This window comes from Magallana gigas, chromosome 8 (genome assembly GCF_963853765.1).
Source record: "Magallana gigas chromosome 8, xbMagGiga1.1, whole genome shotgun sequence".
Lineage (NCBI taxonomy): Eukaryota > Metazoa > Mollusca > Bivalvia > Ostreida > Ostreidae > Magallana > Magallana gigas.
The window spans coordinates 19,344,092-19,358,368 of NC_088860.1; the positions used below are offsets into that span (position 1 = coordinate 19,344,092).

General features: G+C 35.3%; 1 protein-coding gene across 1 annotated transcript; it reads left to right on the forward strand.

Annotated features, from left to right (window-relative positions):
* Window positions 1-1,869: 1,869 nt before the first annotated feature.
* On the forward strand, window positions 1,870-14,083 carry LOC136270675 (uncharacterized). The gene is made up of 3 exons (XM_066069037.1): window positions 1,870-1,947; window positions 5,938-13,866; window positions 14,066-14,083. Exons 1-3 carry the CDS (start codon window positions 1,870-1,872, stop codon window positions 14,081-14,083), a joined length of 8,025 nt encoding a protein of 2,674 aa, XP_065925109.1.
* Window positions 14,084-14,277: the final 194 nt, after the last annotated feature.

Sequence of the window (14,277 nt, forward strand, 5' to 3'; positions counted from 1 at the left end):
TTTATTTTTATATCAACAACTCAAGTGTATTTTCAAGAAGATTATATAGGAAATTGCATACTCTAGTATTTTGCAGAAATGACTGGTAAGGTACCCAAATTTTTTGCAAGAAAGCTTGTCAAAGTAGTAGTAAACCATTAACAAATTCCTGGAAAAAGTTATCTAAAATTGAAGAACGTGTCGTCTGACCTTAAATGACAAAATGTCTTCATTTACAAGAATAGAAGTGTATATTATTATTTTACCAGGTTCAACCGAGTTTTGCATTCTGCATTTTAGTATCATCTGTTTCGAAATGGAATGATAAATGATAATTGTTACAATAGATTCACACTTTTGATAAATAAGTGAGATTTCCCACTTGAAGGTCATTATTTTCCTCTTAATTTACAATAATATAATAGAGAGAGAGAAAAATATTTGTGTGAATAGTATAAATTTGTGCTGTCTTGGAGTCATTTTGTTAATCTTTCATTGTTATCATTTATACACTTTCCTTGGTCAAGTTAGAAGATAAAGTGGTTAATTACACCACATAAAATGAATTTTTAAATTCTCATTCCCACTTGCCCCTCTGAAAATGGCCTGCCCCGATGCATTTTATTATGAAAATAAATTTGGAGGGGGGGGGGGGGGGGATTGGGCTTGGTATACTGAAAAATTGAAAACATTTTAATGGCTGCCTAAACGTGGATTAACGTTTGATTCCAGCCATGTTTGTTATCATATCATGCATATGGATACAAATTTCTTCATGCATTTACAGTCAAGTCGAAATGAAATGGAATTAAAAGATTAGAATTGGGTTTGTGTACTCGCTTTAGCATTAACAATTTAAAAGAATAGAGCAGTTGTTACTGAACATGAATGGTGAAAAAGGTGTTTATGAAAAATAAAAAAGTGATAAATCTGCCCCATATTTTTTGCAAATCAGGATAAGAATCTAATTAAATATTAATTTTATGTGGCCTTGAAAGGGAATAAATGCATATATCATATTTATAGAAGACTAAATTAACATTAATGAATTTTTTTTTCAATATTGAAAATCGAGGTCGAGTGGGCGGGCATCTTTGCTAGCCAGAGGTTTTCATTCCAGTCTGCTTCCTATAAACCTTTGCCAGATTTTGTCCCGAAAAGTTGATGCGGTGGCGCCATCATGATCAAGCGAACAACTTAATATATATATATATATATATATATATTTTAATCAAATGAAACAAAGGGTTATATACAAGTTACAGCATATATACAACTTGAAAACGTTGTTTAGTGAGTATCGGAACATAATTAACGATGCCATTAAATAGGAATTCAGATATTTAACTTAGAAAAAGCCAAAAATGTTTTGTATATAGTGTTTGTATGGACCTGTACTGGGGCTATAAATGATGCTGATATATGAAAGCTTTCATTCCTTGAAATAATTAGGTATTGTCATCAACAATATTCCAGACAAAATTAAATAAAATACAGTTCATTGAACCTTTAAAAGAGATAACCATTAGCAGAGAGGTATATACTAACTGGATTGGCAACTTTTACATGTACAATCCCCATGTTTACTGGCTTCGCATGCTATCGCACAAGCCTTGACAAGTTTGTTTATCTCTTTCCAATACCAGTAAAATACATGTATATTGTTTTTAAAGCGATCTTGTAAGTGGCCGCCACCGTTGGGGAGGCAGTTAGCTCGAACACTTGTGTCTCAACTTGTTAAAAGCACTGAATATTTTAACCCAAGATCACAGGTGTGTTTCTTTAAAGTTTAATTACAAGCGCCTGTTTTCACTGCTGCGATTGGATCAGCTACTCGCAGCTACAGCCAATCATAAAATACAGCTTGTCACAGAGTTTTTGTAATGAAAAATGCCAAGGGTTTATGATGAACAGAGTGGACCAAAAACCCTTGCCTTGCGAAAATGGGGGCGGGTGGCTGCCAAAAGGGTACTACTACTAATGGATAACTCCTCCTGCATTTTTCAAGATTGAAAGTTGTTTTGTAAATGAAAAATACATAAATCAGAGATGTGCACATTACTTGGATTTTGATTTATGATAAATTATGATAAAAGTATTAGCTGTTGAACTAGTTATTATTTTTTGTATGATATTGCTACCCCTATTCTATGGTTAAGTCCTCCTACCGTTTAAAAGATGGGAAGATATTGTTTTGCAGATCAATTGTACATCTTTCAGAATTTCAGAGGTGTTCATATTACATGGATTTTGACTTATAAAAATATATTAGCTGTTGAGTTTAATCATTTTTATGTCCCCCCTTTTTCGAAGGCAGGGCATATTGCTCTGCTGCTCTCTGTCTGTCTCTTTGTCGGTTGGTCTGTAAGTAGGTTTACTAACAGTTTCCGTTCATTTTACTTGCAGAGGTTGCACGTATTCAAATGATATTTGGTATACAGATTTATTATAATAAGATCTAGGTCAAATTTGTACGTAATCAAGTCATTTTTGACAGAGTTATGATGCTTGGACATAAAAAAATTTCCAATTATATGCTGTTTCACTGCATTTTCTTTGCAGAGGTTGCATGCTGTAATGAACTTTTGTATACAGATTTTTCATAATACTATCTAGGTTAACTTTGATAATGGGTATGATCGAGCAAATTTTGAGAGTTATGGGTCTTGGGACAAAGGAAAATTCCAATTATTTGCAGTTTTCGTTCATTTCCTACACAGAGGTTACACATATTGAAATTCAATTTGGTATTCTGAATTATCATAATTTAATATCAAGGTCAAGTTTGATTTTTGGTATGATCGAGCCCTTTTCAACAGAAATATACCTCATAGACTTAGAGAAATTCCAATTATTTGCAGTTGTTACTGTTCATTTTCTTTGCAGAGGTTGCACTTACTGAAATGAAATTTGGTAAACAGGTTTATCTTCATAATAATATTTAGGTCATTTTCTATTTTCGATAAATTAAGTAATTTATGACAGAATTACGCGCCTTGAGGATTCAAAATTCCAAAATTATGATCCCCAGGGATAGCGAAGGGTCACAAGGGAGGGGGTGAATTTTTACACAGGAATATATAGAGAACATTTAAAATATCTGCTTCAAAACTAATTAGTCAGAGAAGCTGTAACTTGTGTGGAAGCATTCTCAGTAGTGCAGATTAGAGTTAGTTCAAATCATGATCTCCTAGGGTAAGGTGGGGCCATAATGGGGATGGAAATTATTTCATAAGAGAAAAATCTTTAATTAGAGCTCCTTTCAAAATACCATCGATTTTCCCACTTTGTGACAGCCTATGTTTGCTAGACTCATTCAGCCGGTAACTTCGCGGGCATCAAAAGCATGCTGCAGCCACAACAATGCATGCGATAGAACCAGTGCAATTGCACTAGAAATAGTACACTGCAGGTCGGAAAACAATTGTTTGGCTTATTTATTATAATATATATTAAGTATTAATAATATGCATCATTGAAATGACTATATAAAAGTTTAGCTTAAACATACGCAGACTCCTAAAATTAAAGAGAGAGAGAGAGAGAGAGGTTGAAACGTGCAACTGCATTAAAAATAGTGTACTGCAAATGGAAAAACAATTGATACCCTTATATATACTAATATTTGAAATTATTCTTTAGTTTGGAATGACTTTATTTAAATATATGGAGAGAGAGAAAGATAGCTTGCTTAGCTGGCTAAGCGAGATAGGACCTCATCAGGCCCCGTCATCACCAACTTTTCTGGAGTCGATATAATACTCAGTCTCAAGTCTGAGTATTGATCTCAAATTTATAATTTAAAAAAAAAGGATTTGATTTGGGGAATGAGTTGAGTGGTTTTAAGATTTAGGTGACGGTGGAGCCAGATTAAAAAAAAAAAGTATTCTTTTCAAAGCACGCTGAATAATATGTCGTTAATTATAGTTGCAGCTTATTAGAATGCACTATCAACATCTCTGGGTTTACCCCTGAACCCTATATACAGGTTAGTGAACTACGTAATTGTTTGCTGTAGCATCTTCGCTGATTAAAAAATGTTGACTGACCCTTGTCCAATCGGACCGTAGTAGGCAGAGTTAAAAATTTACAGCACTTGACTTGAATGAGAGAAGAAAGATAGAAAGTAAGAAAGTAAATCAATCGAAACAATCCAAATATGTAGAGAATCAGTGACCAACAGTGTTCATTAAATCAAAATACAAGCAACATTTGTTAGTAACGCATGTATATATGCTTGCATGCATGCATGCATTATATAAATCTTTGTGAATGAAAACTAAACAGTCCTTATTCATGTGTTTGATGCCGGCAAAGCGACACAGCCAGCTCTAATGCAGTTGTACTGCGTGGAAGTTTCGGGTGGTAGTTGCTATTTTTTCATAGCAAATTAATATGATTATTCTCAAAAACTCAAATGTTGTGATATATGGTATCACTAATAAGCAACCATCTTAACATTTAATGATTTTCAGTTTTGGGGCTGTGGTCCAAGCCAATTTTGGGGCCACACAAGGGTTCAAAGTTTGATGTAGGTTAGCGTTTATATGAATTTAGTTCTTCTTGGCAGGGTTCAACTCTAGCCGTAGCTAGTCTGGGAACTGAAACATAAGGTTGGGCTACTAAACAAGTCATAAAACTTGTTGTAAGGGGCTTTTGAAATTTTAAATACCATACTATTACTCAAAGCAATGTGTAAGTATTTTTAAAATGTAGATACAAATTCCAAATATTAGCTATGGAGATTTGAAATTGTCAGAGTGAAATAACTCGGACTCTACTTTTTTATTGGTCGAAGGTGTTTTGAACCGACTTTTCAAAAATATTTATTACCAGAGTGTTTGAAATACAGATGAACAGAGAATGCAAATGGTGCAGGGACAAAGACAGTTGATGATCGTGGGAAAAAATGTGGAATTACTTAATGAATCAAAAATAGCACCGATTGTTTTACTGCTGTTAGCATCATTATGTTGTAACTCTTTAGAATCTCTTTATTTGTGGAAACAATAGAGGGATTTGCATGATAGAACCTTGGTACTAGTACTACTTTTTTAAATTAAAAGCGATGTGGCCTATAGGCCTCATGTTTGTATTTTTACCATGAATGAACTTTCAAACTTGCACCATGATTTGTTTGTGAACACAATCCTCTGAAACCACCAGTTAAGTTTTCATTAAGCTCTCTTGAAAAGCATAAAAAGTGTACATTAGCTTTGCAGGAAATTTGGATTGCATTATACAGTGTATTTCTAAAATAATTTCCCATTTCCTCCCTGTATAACTGCCTTAGTATCATCCAGCATTAGGTTATGGACAGATTATATTGCATTAAAAATCATCAGTTTTGTTTAAATGACAGAAATGCAAATCTATAACATAAATTTCACTCAAGTGATGCTAAATCAGTGTAGGTAGACACAAATGAAACAGAATTTGTTTCCTTAATATGAATGAAAGACATGAAATATACTCTTTGTGATGTAATAATAATATAATTATCAATGCACAGGCACCTGATTTGTGTAGCACCTCTCCTTTGGCTGCTTTAATAAATTTTTTAGCCTAATTTCATTATAAAAGTAAATACATGTAGAGTTATTGCACATATAAGAGACATGATATGAATTATTTGTTAATGAATTATTTGTTAAAGGACAATATGGACTATCACTGACTTTCGGATTAGTAATGATAATGAACATTTAAGTTGACAAATTTCACCAAGAAATGCTAGTTAGAATAAAGAAATTTTCAAATGTATTCACAACATAAGCCTAAAGAGGTCTTTTGAATTTCATTTTAAATGATTTCTAGTTATTTGTAGTTTTTTATTCAACACCATTCAATTTTCATTTTATTTTAAACACTCATTTCATTAACTGTTTTATTTAAACAAAAGATGTGAATTTTTTTAATTAAAAAATATTTACAATGCAGATTTTTTTTATATTTTAGATGCCAAAGAGAGCAAAGTTAGATAATAGGCGTAGTCGTCAGCAAGATAAGACGAGGAAAAGATTGAAAAGAGAACAGCAGGCCAATTCTTCTGACGTCGCACCACCAGATGAGACTTCAGAGTCTATTGACTCTTGCGGGTCATTAGATGGGGCTATCTCAGCCCCCCCTGGTAATATTCCAGGGTTTGGTTGGATGGGGTTTCCATCTAATGAGAAAAAACCCCTGGCCAGGATGCAGGCCTCACCTTGTGTGAAAATGCATCCACCTGCTCCGAGGTTACCATCTCCTCGGAGAAGCCGTCTGTTTGTCAAAAACGTGACAAAGGCACCGTCCCCTGACTCCCCAGCGTGGGTTTGTACTCCTGTGAGGGTACCTGGGCATGATGAAGGCTTTGAGCCTAGCCCAGCAGGTCAGGCGCAGCTGGACTCCTCCGTGCTAAGAGGGTCCAGCAGTATATCAAAAGATGAGGAAATAAAGACAGTATTCAAAACAGCTTCTGAACGTACAAAAAGTACTGACTTGGTCACGGAAAACAATGAGAGAACAAAGACAGTTTTGAAAATGGCTTCTAAACGTAAAAACAGTACTGACTTGGTCACTGAAAACTCTATGTGTTATGATCAAACAATGGATATTGACATGGAAAAAATTGATATGAACTGTGGACATGAAGTTTTATCAAAGAATGAGATTCAGAATAGTAATATGCTAAAAAGCAACCAGAAACATGGTATTCAAATTGTATCAGACATTGACAATGGTTATATGAATGAGAACATCAAAAAACATGAACCTGAATCTTCATTTGAGAAAATTGATATTCATCCTAGATTGTTTGTTCAAAATGGTACATTTATGCAAGAGAATGACAGTAATGTAAACAACACAGTTTTTCAAAAATCTGTTCAGGGGTCCTTCCATCAGGCTCATCCTATGTTTGGTGACAATGCTGGTACTCAGTGCGTTGCAAACTGTTTAGCTGGACTAGCTTTTGAACAATTTAAAAGCAGCAGGCATTGGACTACACAAGACATGAACAAGATCTTAGCTACAGGTGATGAAATGTACACATATCTACAGAGAAGTTCTTCAATGCATAATAGATACTTACTAGTAGATGAGTTACCACAGTTCTTTGAGTGTTTCAACAGAGCATTTGAATTTACTTCAAATTCAACATTAGCAAGTATTATTAGCTTGAATGGTGATGAACCATGCTATGCAGAGTTCAATGCTTACCCTCTGTATGAGGCATTACAAATTGCTTTGTTGAAGTCAAGTGGGTGTTTCGTGTGCTTTGGAGGAAATACATTTCTTATTGGTAAAACAGATGGATTGTACTTTACATTTGATTCTCATTCAAGATCACCTCAAGGCTTATTCAGTAGTAGTGGAAAAAGTACAAGACTTTTGTTTGAAGATGTTAAGGGATTAGAAAAACATATTCAGAAACTTGCAATTTCTATGGGGTATTCAAGGGCTGTTGAATGTAATATAACAGGAGCAAAATGTTGTGCAAAATTAGTGGAAAATGAAAACAAAATATCCAATGCCCCTACAGAACAAAATGAAACGATTCATTGTGAGGATTTATCTAATGGAAATGATGATGATGATGATGATGATGATGATGATGATGATGAAATTGTATTTCTTCATAGAGAAGAAAATAGGTTTGAATTTGTTCCTCTGTCAGAAGCTTCAAAACAAGAGTCGTGCACTAAGTTAGGAATACCGTTTTCTCAAGTAATGGAAAACGCTTGTACATCTGAAAGGCCAACTCAAGATTGTGGAATACCTACGTTATGCAAAGATATCACTGCAGATGGAAATTGCTTTTTCAGAGCTATTTCATATTGTCTAACATGTTCAGAAAATCATCATCATGCTATTCGAAGTGCGATATGCAGTCATGTTCTGAAATATGGCGATAAGTTTCAGTCATTTTTGAGACCGAATGAATCATCAATGCAAAGTCATGTGTCTGTGATGGAGAAAGAAGGAAACTGGGCCACAGAATTAGAAATTCTTGCGTTATCAGATATGTTATCTGTTAATATTTTCACATTTTCAAACGGCAATTGGCTCAAATTCTCTGGAAAAGACATCTATGTATCTCTCCAAACAAAACACGATGGGTTGTATTTAAACCACAAAAATGAGAATCATTATGACGTTGTCCTTGATGTCGGTGAATCATCTGCTCTACATGAAAACAATAGGAAAATAGACTGGAAGTGTAAAGAAACAGATGTACATTCTAAACGAAGAGCACATATTGATAAAGGAAAGAAGAAAAATCAATACAAAAGAGAAATGTATCGAAAAAAATACAAAGGAAATTCGGACTTCAGAAATGAAAAGCTTCTAAAAGCCTCAATGAAGTATAAAGAAGATGATGAATACAGAATTTCACTGAAAGAAAGCAATAAAAAGAGATACCAAAATAATCCAGCTTATCAGTGCAAAATGATGAAGAGAAGTCGAGCTCAATACAATGATCACAGAGAACAAGTGCTAGAAAAAGCAAAATTTCGCTATCAAACTGATGCAGAACACAGAGAGAATATTAAGCAAAAGGGAGTTTTGAAGTATAAGACAGACAGTGTTCATCGATCAACCTGTAAGAATGCAAGCAAACTGAAGTACAAAACTGATGACACATACAGACATGACACGAAAATGAGAAGCTCAAAAAAGTACAAGTTAAATGAGAAACACAGAGAAAATGTGAAAGAACGAAGTATCACTAAATATCGCTTGGATGATGTTCACAAAGAAAAGGTTAAAAGGGCTAGCGTACAGAAATATACAAGTGATGTAAAATTCAGAGAAAAGCTCCTTCGTACAAGTTCATTGAAATACAAAACAGATGAAACTTTCAGATTGAAGTCTCAGGAAAACAGCAAGCATTACTACCATTCTAGCCCACGTATTCAGAAAAAGAAAAAAGAAAGGTCAAAGAAAACAAGGTTGAATAAGAAAATCAAACTCGAAAACTTTAAGGAAGTTATAAATCTATTCAAAAGAAATGCTACTCGGGGTCCAGATTTTGCCTGTTGTTGTTGCCATCGGTTGTTGTTTCAAACTCAAGTCCAGATATGCAATAAAGAAGTTTATGCCAAAAGTGAAAAATCGACAAAAGTGGCAAATGCTTGTATTAAAGATACGTTTTTGCATCATTGTAAAGAATCCTGCACAGAAAATTGTGCAAAGTCATCATTGTGGATTTGCTATACATGCCACCGAAAAATAATTATTGGTGAAATTCCACCCGAAGCTGCAGCTAATGACATGTTTCTCGAGCCTGTCCCTGAAGAACTTTCGCGCTTAAACAGTTTGGAACAGCATTTGATTTCCTTACATATACCTTTCATGAAAGTCATGGCTCTTCCAAAGGGTGGACAGAAGAATATTCATGGTCCTGTTGTTTGTGTGCCATCTGATTTGAAGAAAACAACATTGTTACCTTTAAACAAGGATGAAAACCGTTTGCTCCGAGTTAAATTAAAGAGAAAACTGAGCTACAAAAGTTTCTATGAATATCAATTCATAAACCCAACTCATGTTGTCACTGCACTTGATTACTTGAAGCAAAACAACAGATGGTATGCCGGAATCTCTATAAATAGAGACATTGAGAGTTTGGAAACAGAAGAAGATACTGAACAAGATGAAGTTGAAACATCAAATGAAAATGCTGAACAAATTGAAGTTGAAACATCAAAGGAAGATGACGAACAGTTACAAATAGCAATTGACAGCTGTCTCCAACCTGTAGATATTGCACAGGAAGTGTTAGACCATTTTTTTGATGATGTCTTCAATATTGCCCCTGCAGAAGGAAACAATCCGGTACGGATGCTCCAAGAACAAGGAAACGAAGCAAAAACATTTCCGATGCATTTTCCTTCAGGGAAATTCTCATTTGATGAGCAAAGAGATAAACGATTGACACTTGCTCGATACTTCAATAACAGACTGATGAATGCAGATAATAGATTTGCAAAAGATACAAATTACATTTTCTTCAGCCAGTATATGTCTGAATTAAATCAAGTGATTGAAAAAACTCAGATTTCCATTCGGAAATCGATTACCAAAACTGAAAAAGGAAAAGTCATAAATTCAGACATGCTAAAAAATCCAGAAATTCTATCAAAATTGTTGAGGAGCGATGAAGCAATTAGATTTATGCAACCGATAAGAGGTACCCCTGCCTACTGGTCAGCAATTCAAAAAGATCTTTTTGCTATGCTAAGACAGCTTGGAATTCCAACGTGGTTTTGTTCGTTCTCTTCAGCAGAATATAGATGGAACGATGCTATCAGTTCTTTGCTCAAACAGCGCAATGATGAAAGAAATCCGGATATGTTAGACTGGACAGAAAAAAATGAGATTTTGCGTAGCAATCCTGTTACTGTTGCCAGAATGTTCGAACACAGGTTTCGTATCTTTCAACGAGAAGTTATCCATTCACCGTCAGAACCTATCGGAAAAATAGCAGATTTCTTTCAAAGGGTTGAATTTCAACAAAGAGGATCACCACACATGCATTGTTTGTTTTGGGTGGAAAATGCTCCAAAGATAGGTGTTGATGGGAAGCAAGCTGTGGCTGAATTTATCGACAAATACGTGACATGTGCAGTACCAACTGAAAATGAAGATTCGGAACTGAGAAGAATTGTACTTGATGTTCAACAACACAGTAAGAAGCACTCAAAGTCGTGCAGAAAGAATGGAACAGAATGTAGATTCAACTTTCCGAGGCCTCCATCAGAACGCACATTTATTACAGAAATGCTTGATGACGATGAAAATGATGAAACAGCAGGAAATCAAGAGGTGCAAAATGTTACTAATTCACATCTTACAAGGTCTCAAGCAAAGGAAATTTTATTGAGTGTTTGGGATAAAATTCAAAGTGATTCTCATGAATTTGAAACAACGGAGGATATCTTCAATGATCTTTGTCTGAATCAAGAAGTATACGAAAATGCATTAAATGTTTTGTCCAAAAAATTAACAGTTGTTCTCAAAAGGCAACCAGATGAATTGTGGACAAATCAGTACAACCCATGTCTTTTAAAATGTTGGGATGCAAACATGGATATACAATATGTTTTGGATCCCTTCAGTTGCATCGTATACATAGTCTCATACATCTCCAAATCTGAACGGGAAATGGGAATGCTATTGAAACAAACAAAACTTGAAGCCCAAGAAGGAAATCTGGATGCCAAACAAACATTAAAAAAAATTGGATCTGCATACTTGACACACAGAGAAGTTACTGCGCAAGAAGCTGTCTACAGAGTTTGTAATTTGAGAATGAAAGAAGCTTCAAGAAAAGTAATCTTTATACCAGTTGGAGAAAATCCTACTCGTATGACAAAACCGCTTTCTCAAATGAAGCCCAAACGCCAGGTTGCTAAAGATGATTTAGAAGAAGATGAAGACGACGAAATTTTCATGACAAACATTGTTGAAAGGTATGAGAACCGACCAGACAATAAGGCTTTTAATAACATGTGTTTAGCCGAGTTCTGCTCTGATTATCGCGTCCTTGCCAAATCACAAGTGCCAAAAGGAGTTAACAAAAATGTCTTTGAACTTCAAAATTCTAAAGGTTTTGTTCAGAAAAGAACAAGAACAAAAGAGGCAGTTGTGAGATATCCCAGATTTAGCGCAGAGAAAACACCAGAGAAATTCTATCAATCTCGACTACAGCTTTTCCTACCATATAGGAATGAATCACAGCTAAAACCGAAAGATTTTGATACGTACGCAACTTTTTATGACAAGGGATGTGTAAAATTGCCTGGCACCAGATCTGTAAAACCAGTGAAAGTTATTGTTGAATCAAACCATGTTCGCTTTGCTGAGAATGAGAATGTTATTGATGAAGCCCAAGATTTGTATGAAAACATCGGAGAACCTGAAGATGCATGGGCAAATCTATGTCCCGAGACAGAACAGAATAGAGATGAATGTGTCATGATGAAATCTACACAGCAGAATTTCGATCATATTGAAGGAGATATACCAGATATTCCAAATGTCTCGAACAAATCTGATGTGTTGTATCAAGTTCAACAAACAAGCGTCTCTAATGAGGAAATGTTAAATATGGTGCAAAACTTGAATGAAATCCAGCAGAAAGTGTTCTACTACGTGAGAGGCTGGTGTATCAGAAAAATAGTAAATGAAAACCCAGCGCCATTCCATATATTCTTAACAGGAGGTGCAGGAACAGGAAAAAGTCAGATTGTCAAAGCTATTAATTTTGAAGCAACACGCCTTTTCTCTAGGAGCTTGTCGTCACCAGAAGCGTTATCAGTGTTGCTGACTGCTTTTACCGGCACAGCTGCTTTCAACATTGGTGGCAGTACAATTCACAGTGTTTTCTCTCTGACAAAGTTCATGCCACTGCCATACGAACCATTGAAAGAACAGACTTTAAGTGAAATTAGAGTAAAACTCTCAGACTTGCAGATTCTTGTAATAGATGAAGTATCAATGGTGTACAAACGACTTTTATACTACATTCACGAGAGACTGGTGCAAATCAAACAATGCAAGGACCCATTTGGAGGCGTAAGTGTACTTGCCGTTGGTGACTTTTTCCAACTTCCACCTGTGAAACAAAGAAAAGACGAGAGACTGTATATAGAAAATGCATCATATCCAGTTGACCATTGGCAAGAATTATTCCATGAAGTCGAATTGACTGAGATAATGCGTCAACGCAATGATGTCCCATTTGCAAGAGCTTTAAATTTGCTCCGTACAAGAACTTCACAAGAACCTTTAGCAAGCGAAACAATGATCATAATGAACGATTGCATCAGAGAAGGTCCTGAAGATGTTCTTCATGTATATTCAACTAATGATGAAGTGAACACATACAATTTGAATATGTTGAGAAAGAAGTGCAAAGACTTTAAAGAGATTGATGCAAAAGATTATCAAAAAGATAAAACTTCAGGAAAACTCTGCCTCAGAGAGAAACCATGCCAAACCAAAAATGACAGTTTATCAAGCTCGTTACTCTTTGCTGCTGATGCTCGTGTCATGTTGACAAGAAATTGCGATGTCAAAGATGGCTTAGTCAATGGAGTTATGGGATACATTTCCCACTTTGAACATGCAGATGCAGAAAAAGCAAATGTTAAAGCTATAGCTGTTGTATTTGATAGTCATAACGTTGGTAGAAAAACTGGAAAGCGAACAAAGAAAGGAAACATGGTTTTGATTGAAAGAATTCAAGAAGAAATAGTTGTGAGAAAATCAAACGCCATAGTAAGACACCAGTTTCCATTAAAACTATCATGGGCCTGTACAGCTCACAAGGTTCAAGGGATGACTGTAGACAAAGTTGTTGTAAACCTTGACAAGACATTTGCTCCCGGTCAAGCTTATGTGGCATTAACGAGAGTTACTTCAAAAGAAGGATTATTCATCGAAACGAATGACAAAGAAAAGTTGTTAAAAAAATTGTATGCTGACCCAGATGTTAAATCCGCTATGAAAGACATGCAAAAGCTTGATTTTGACGAACCATTTGAATCCCACTCTAACAGCACTATAGTAGTTCTTCATAACATTCAAAGTTTGAACAAACACTTTTGCCACATGAAAGTTGACAAGCGATTTAAAAATGCAGACGTAGTTTGTCTAACAGAAACATGGTTACGGTCTGACCAAGATACTACGCATCTACGCCTAAGTGGCTTTCAGTTTTACCATCTTACAAGAATGAAGGCGTATCGCAACAGCGGAGAACACATGTCGTTACACAATTCAAAAGGTGGCGGGGTCGCTTTGTATCTCAAAGAAAACGATGACAAAAAACAGATTATTCATCATTCTGTCGAAAACATTGAAGCCATTGTTGTCAAGTTGTTGAAAAAAAACATAGTGCTAGTAAATGTTTATCGACCACCAACACTGAACGTAACCGTTTTCTTACAATCTTTGAAATCTCTCTTAGATACTGTAAGATTGCAAGGCGAGACGTGCATTTTACTGGGAGATGTGAACGAAGATGCAAAGTCAAATGGACCTATACAAACTTTTCTGACTAAGTACGGGTTTAAACAGATAGTAAATTTTTTTACTACAGAGGGGGGAACGACATTAGACCATGTTTATATCTCAAATCCAATAGAAGCACACACAGGTAGGTTCTCCACATTTTACAGTTACCATGAGGCTGTAGTTCTATCTCTGTGAAAATGCACGTTGTTATTAGGCTTGAAACAAAGAAGTGTTGCCTAATGATAGGAGGATACTTTATCAAACTTCACTGTATTTGAAGTACAATTTTACAAACAT

Excerpts from the sequence above, each read along its gene's own strand:
- LOC136270675 (XM_066069037.1), top strand. The coding sequence starts at position 1,870 with ATGCCAAGGGTTTATGATGAACAGAGTGGACCAAAAACCCTTGCCTTG. Across the intron at positions 1,948-5,937 it reads GGCGGGTGGCTGCCAAAAGG|ATGCCAAAGAGAGCAAAGTT; the intron begins GTACTACTACTA and ends TTTATATTTTAG.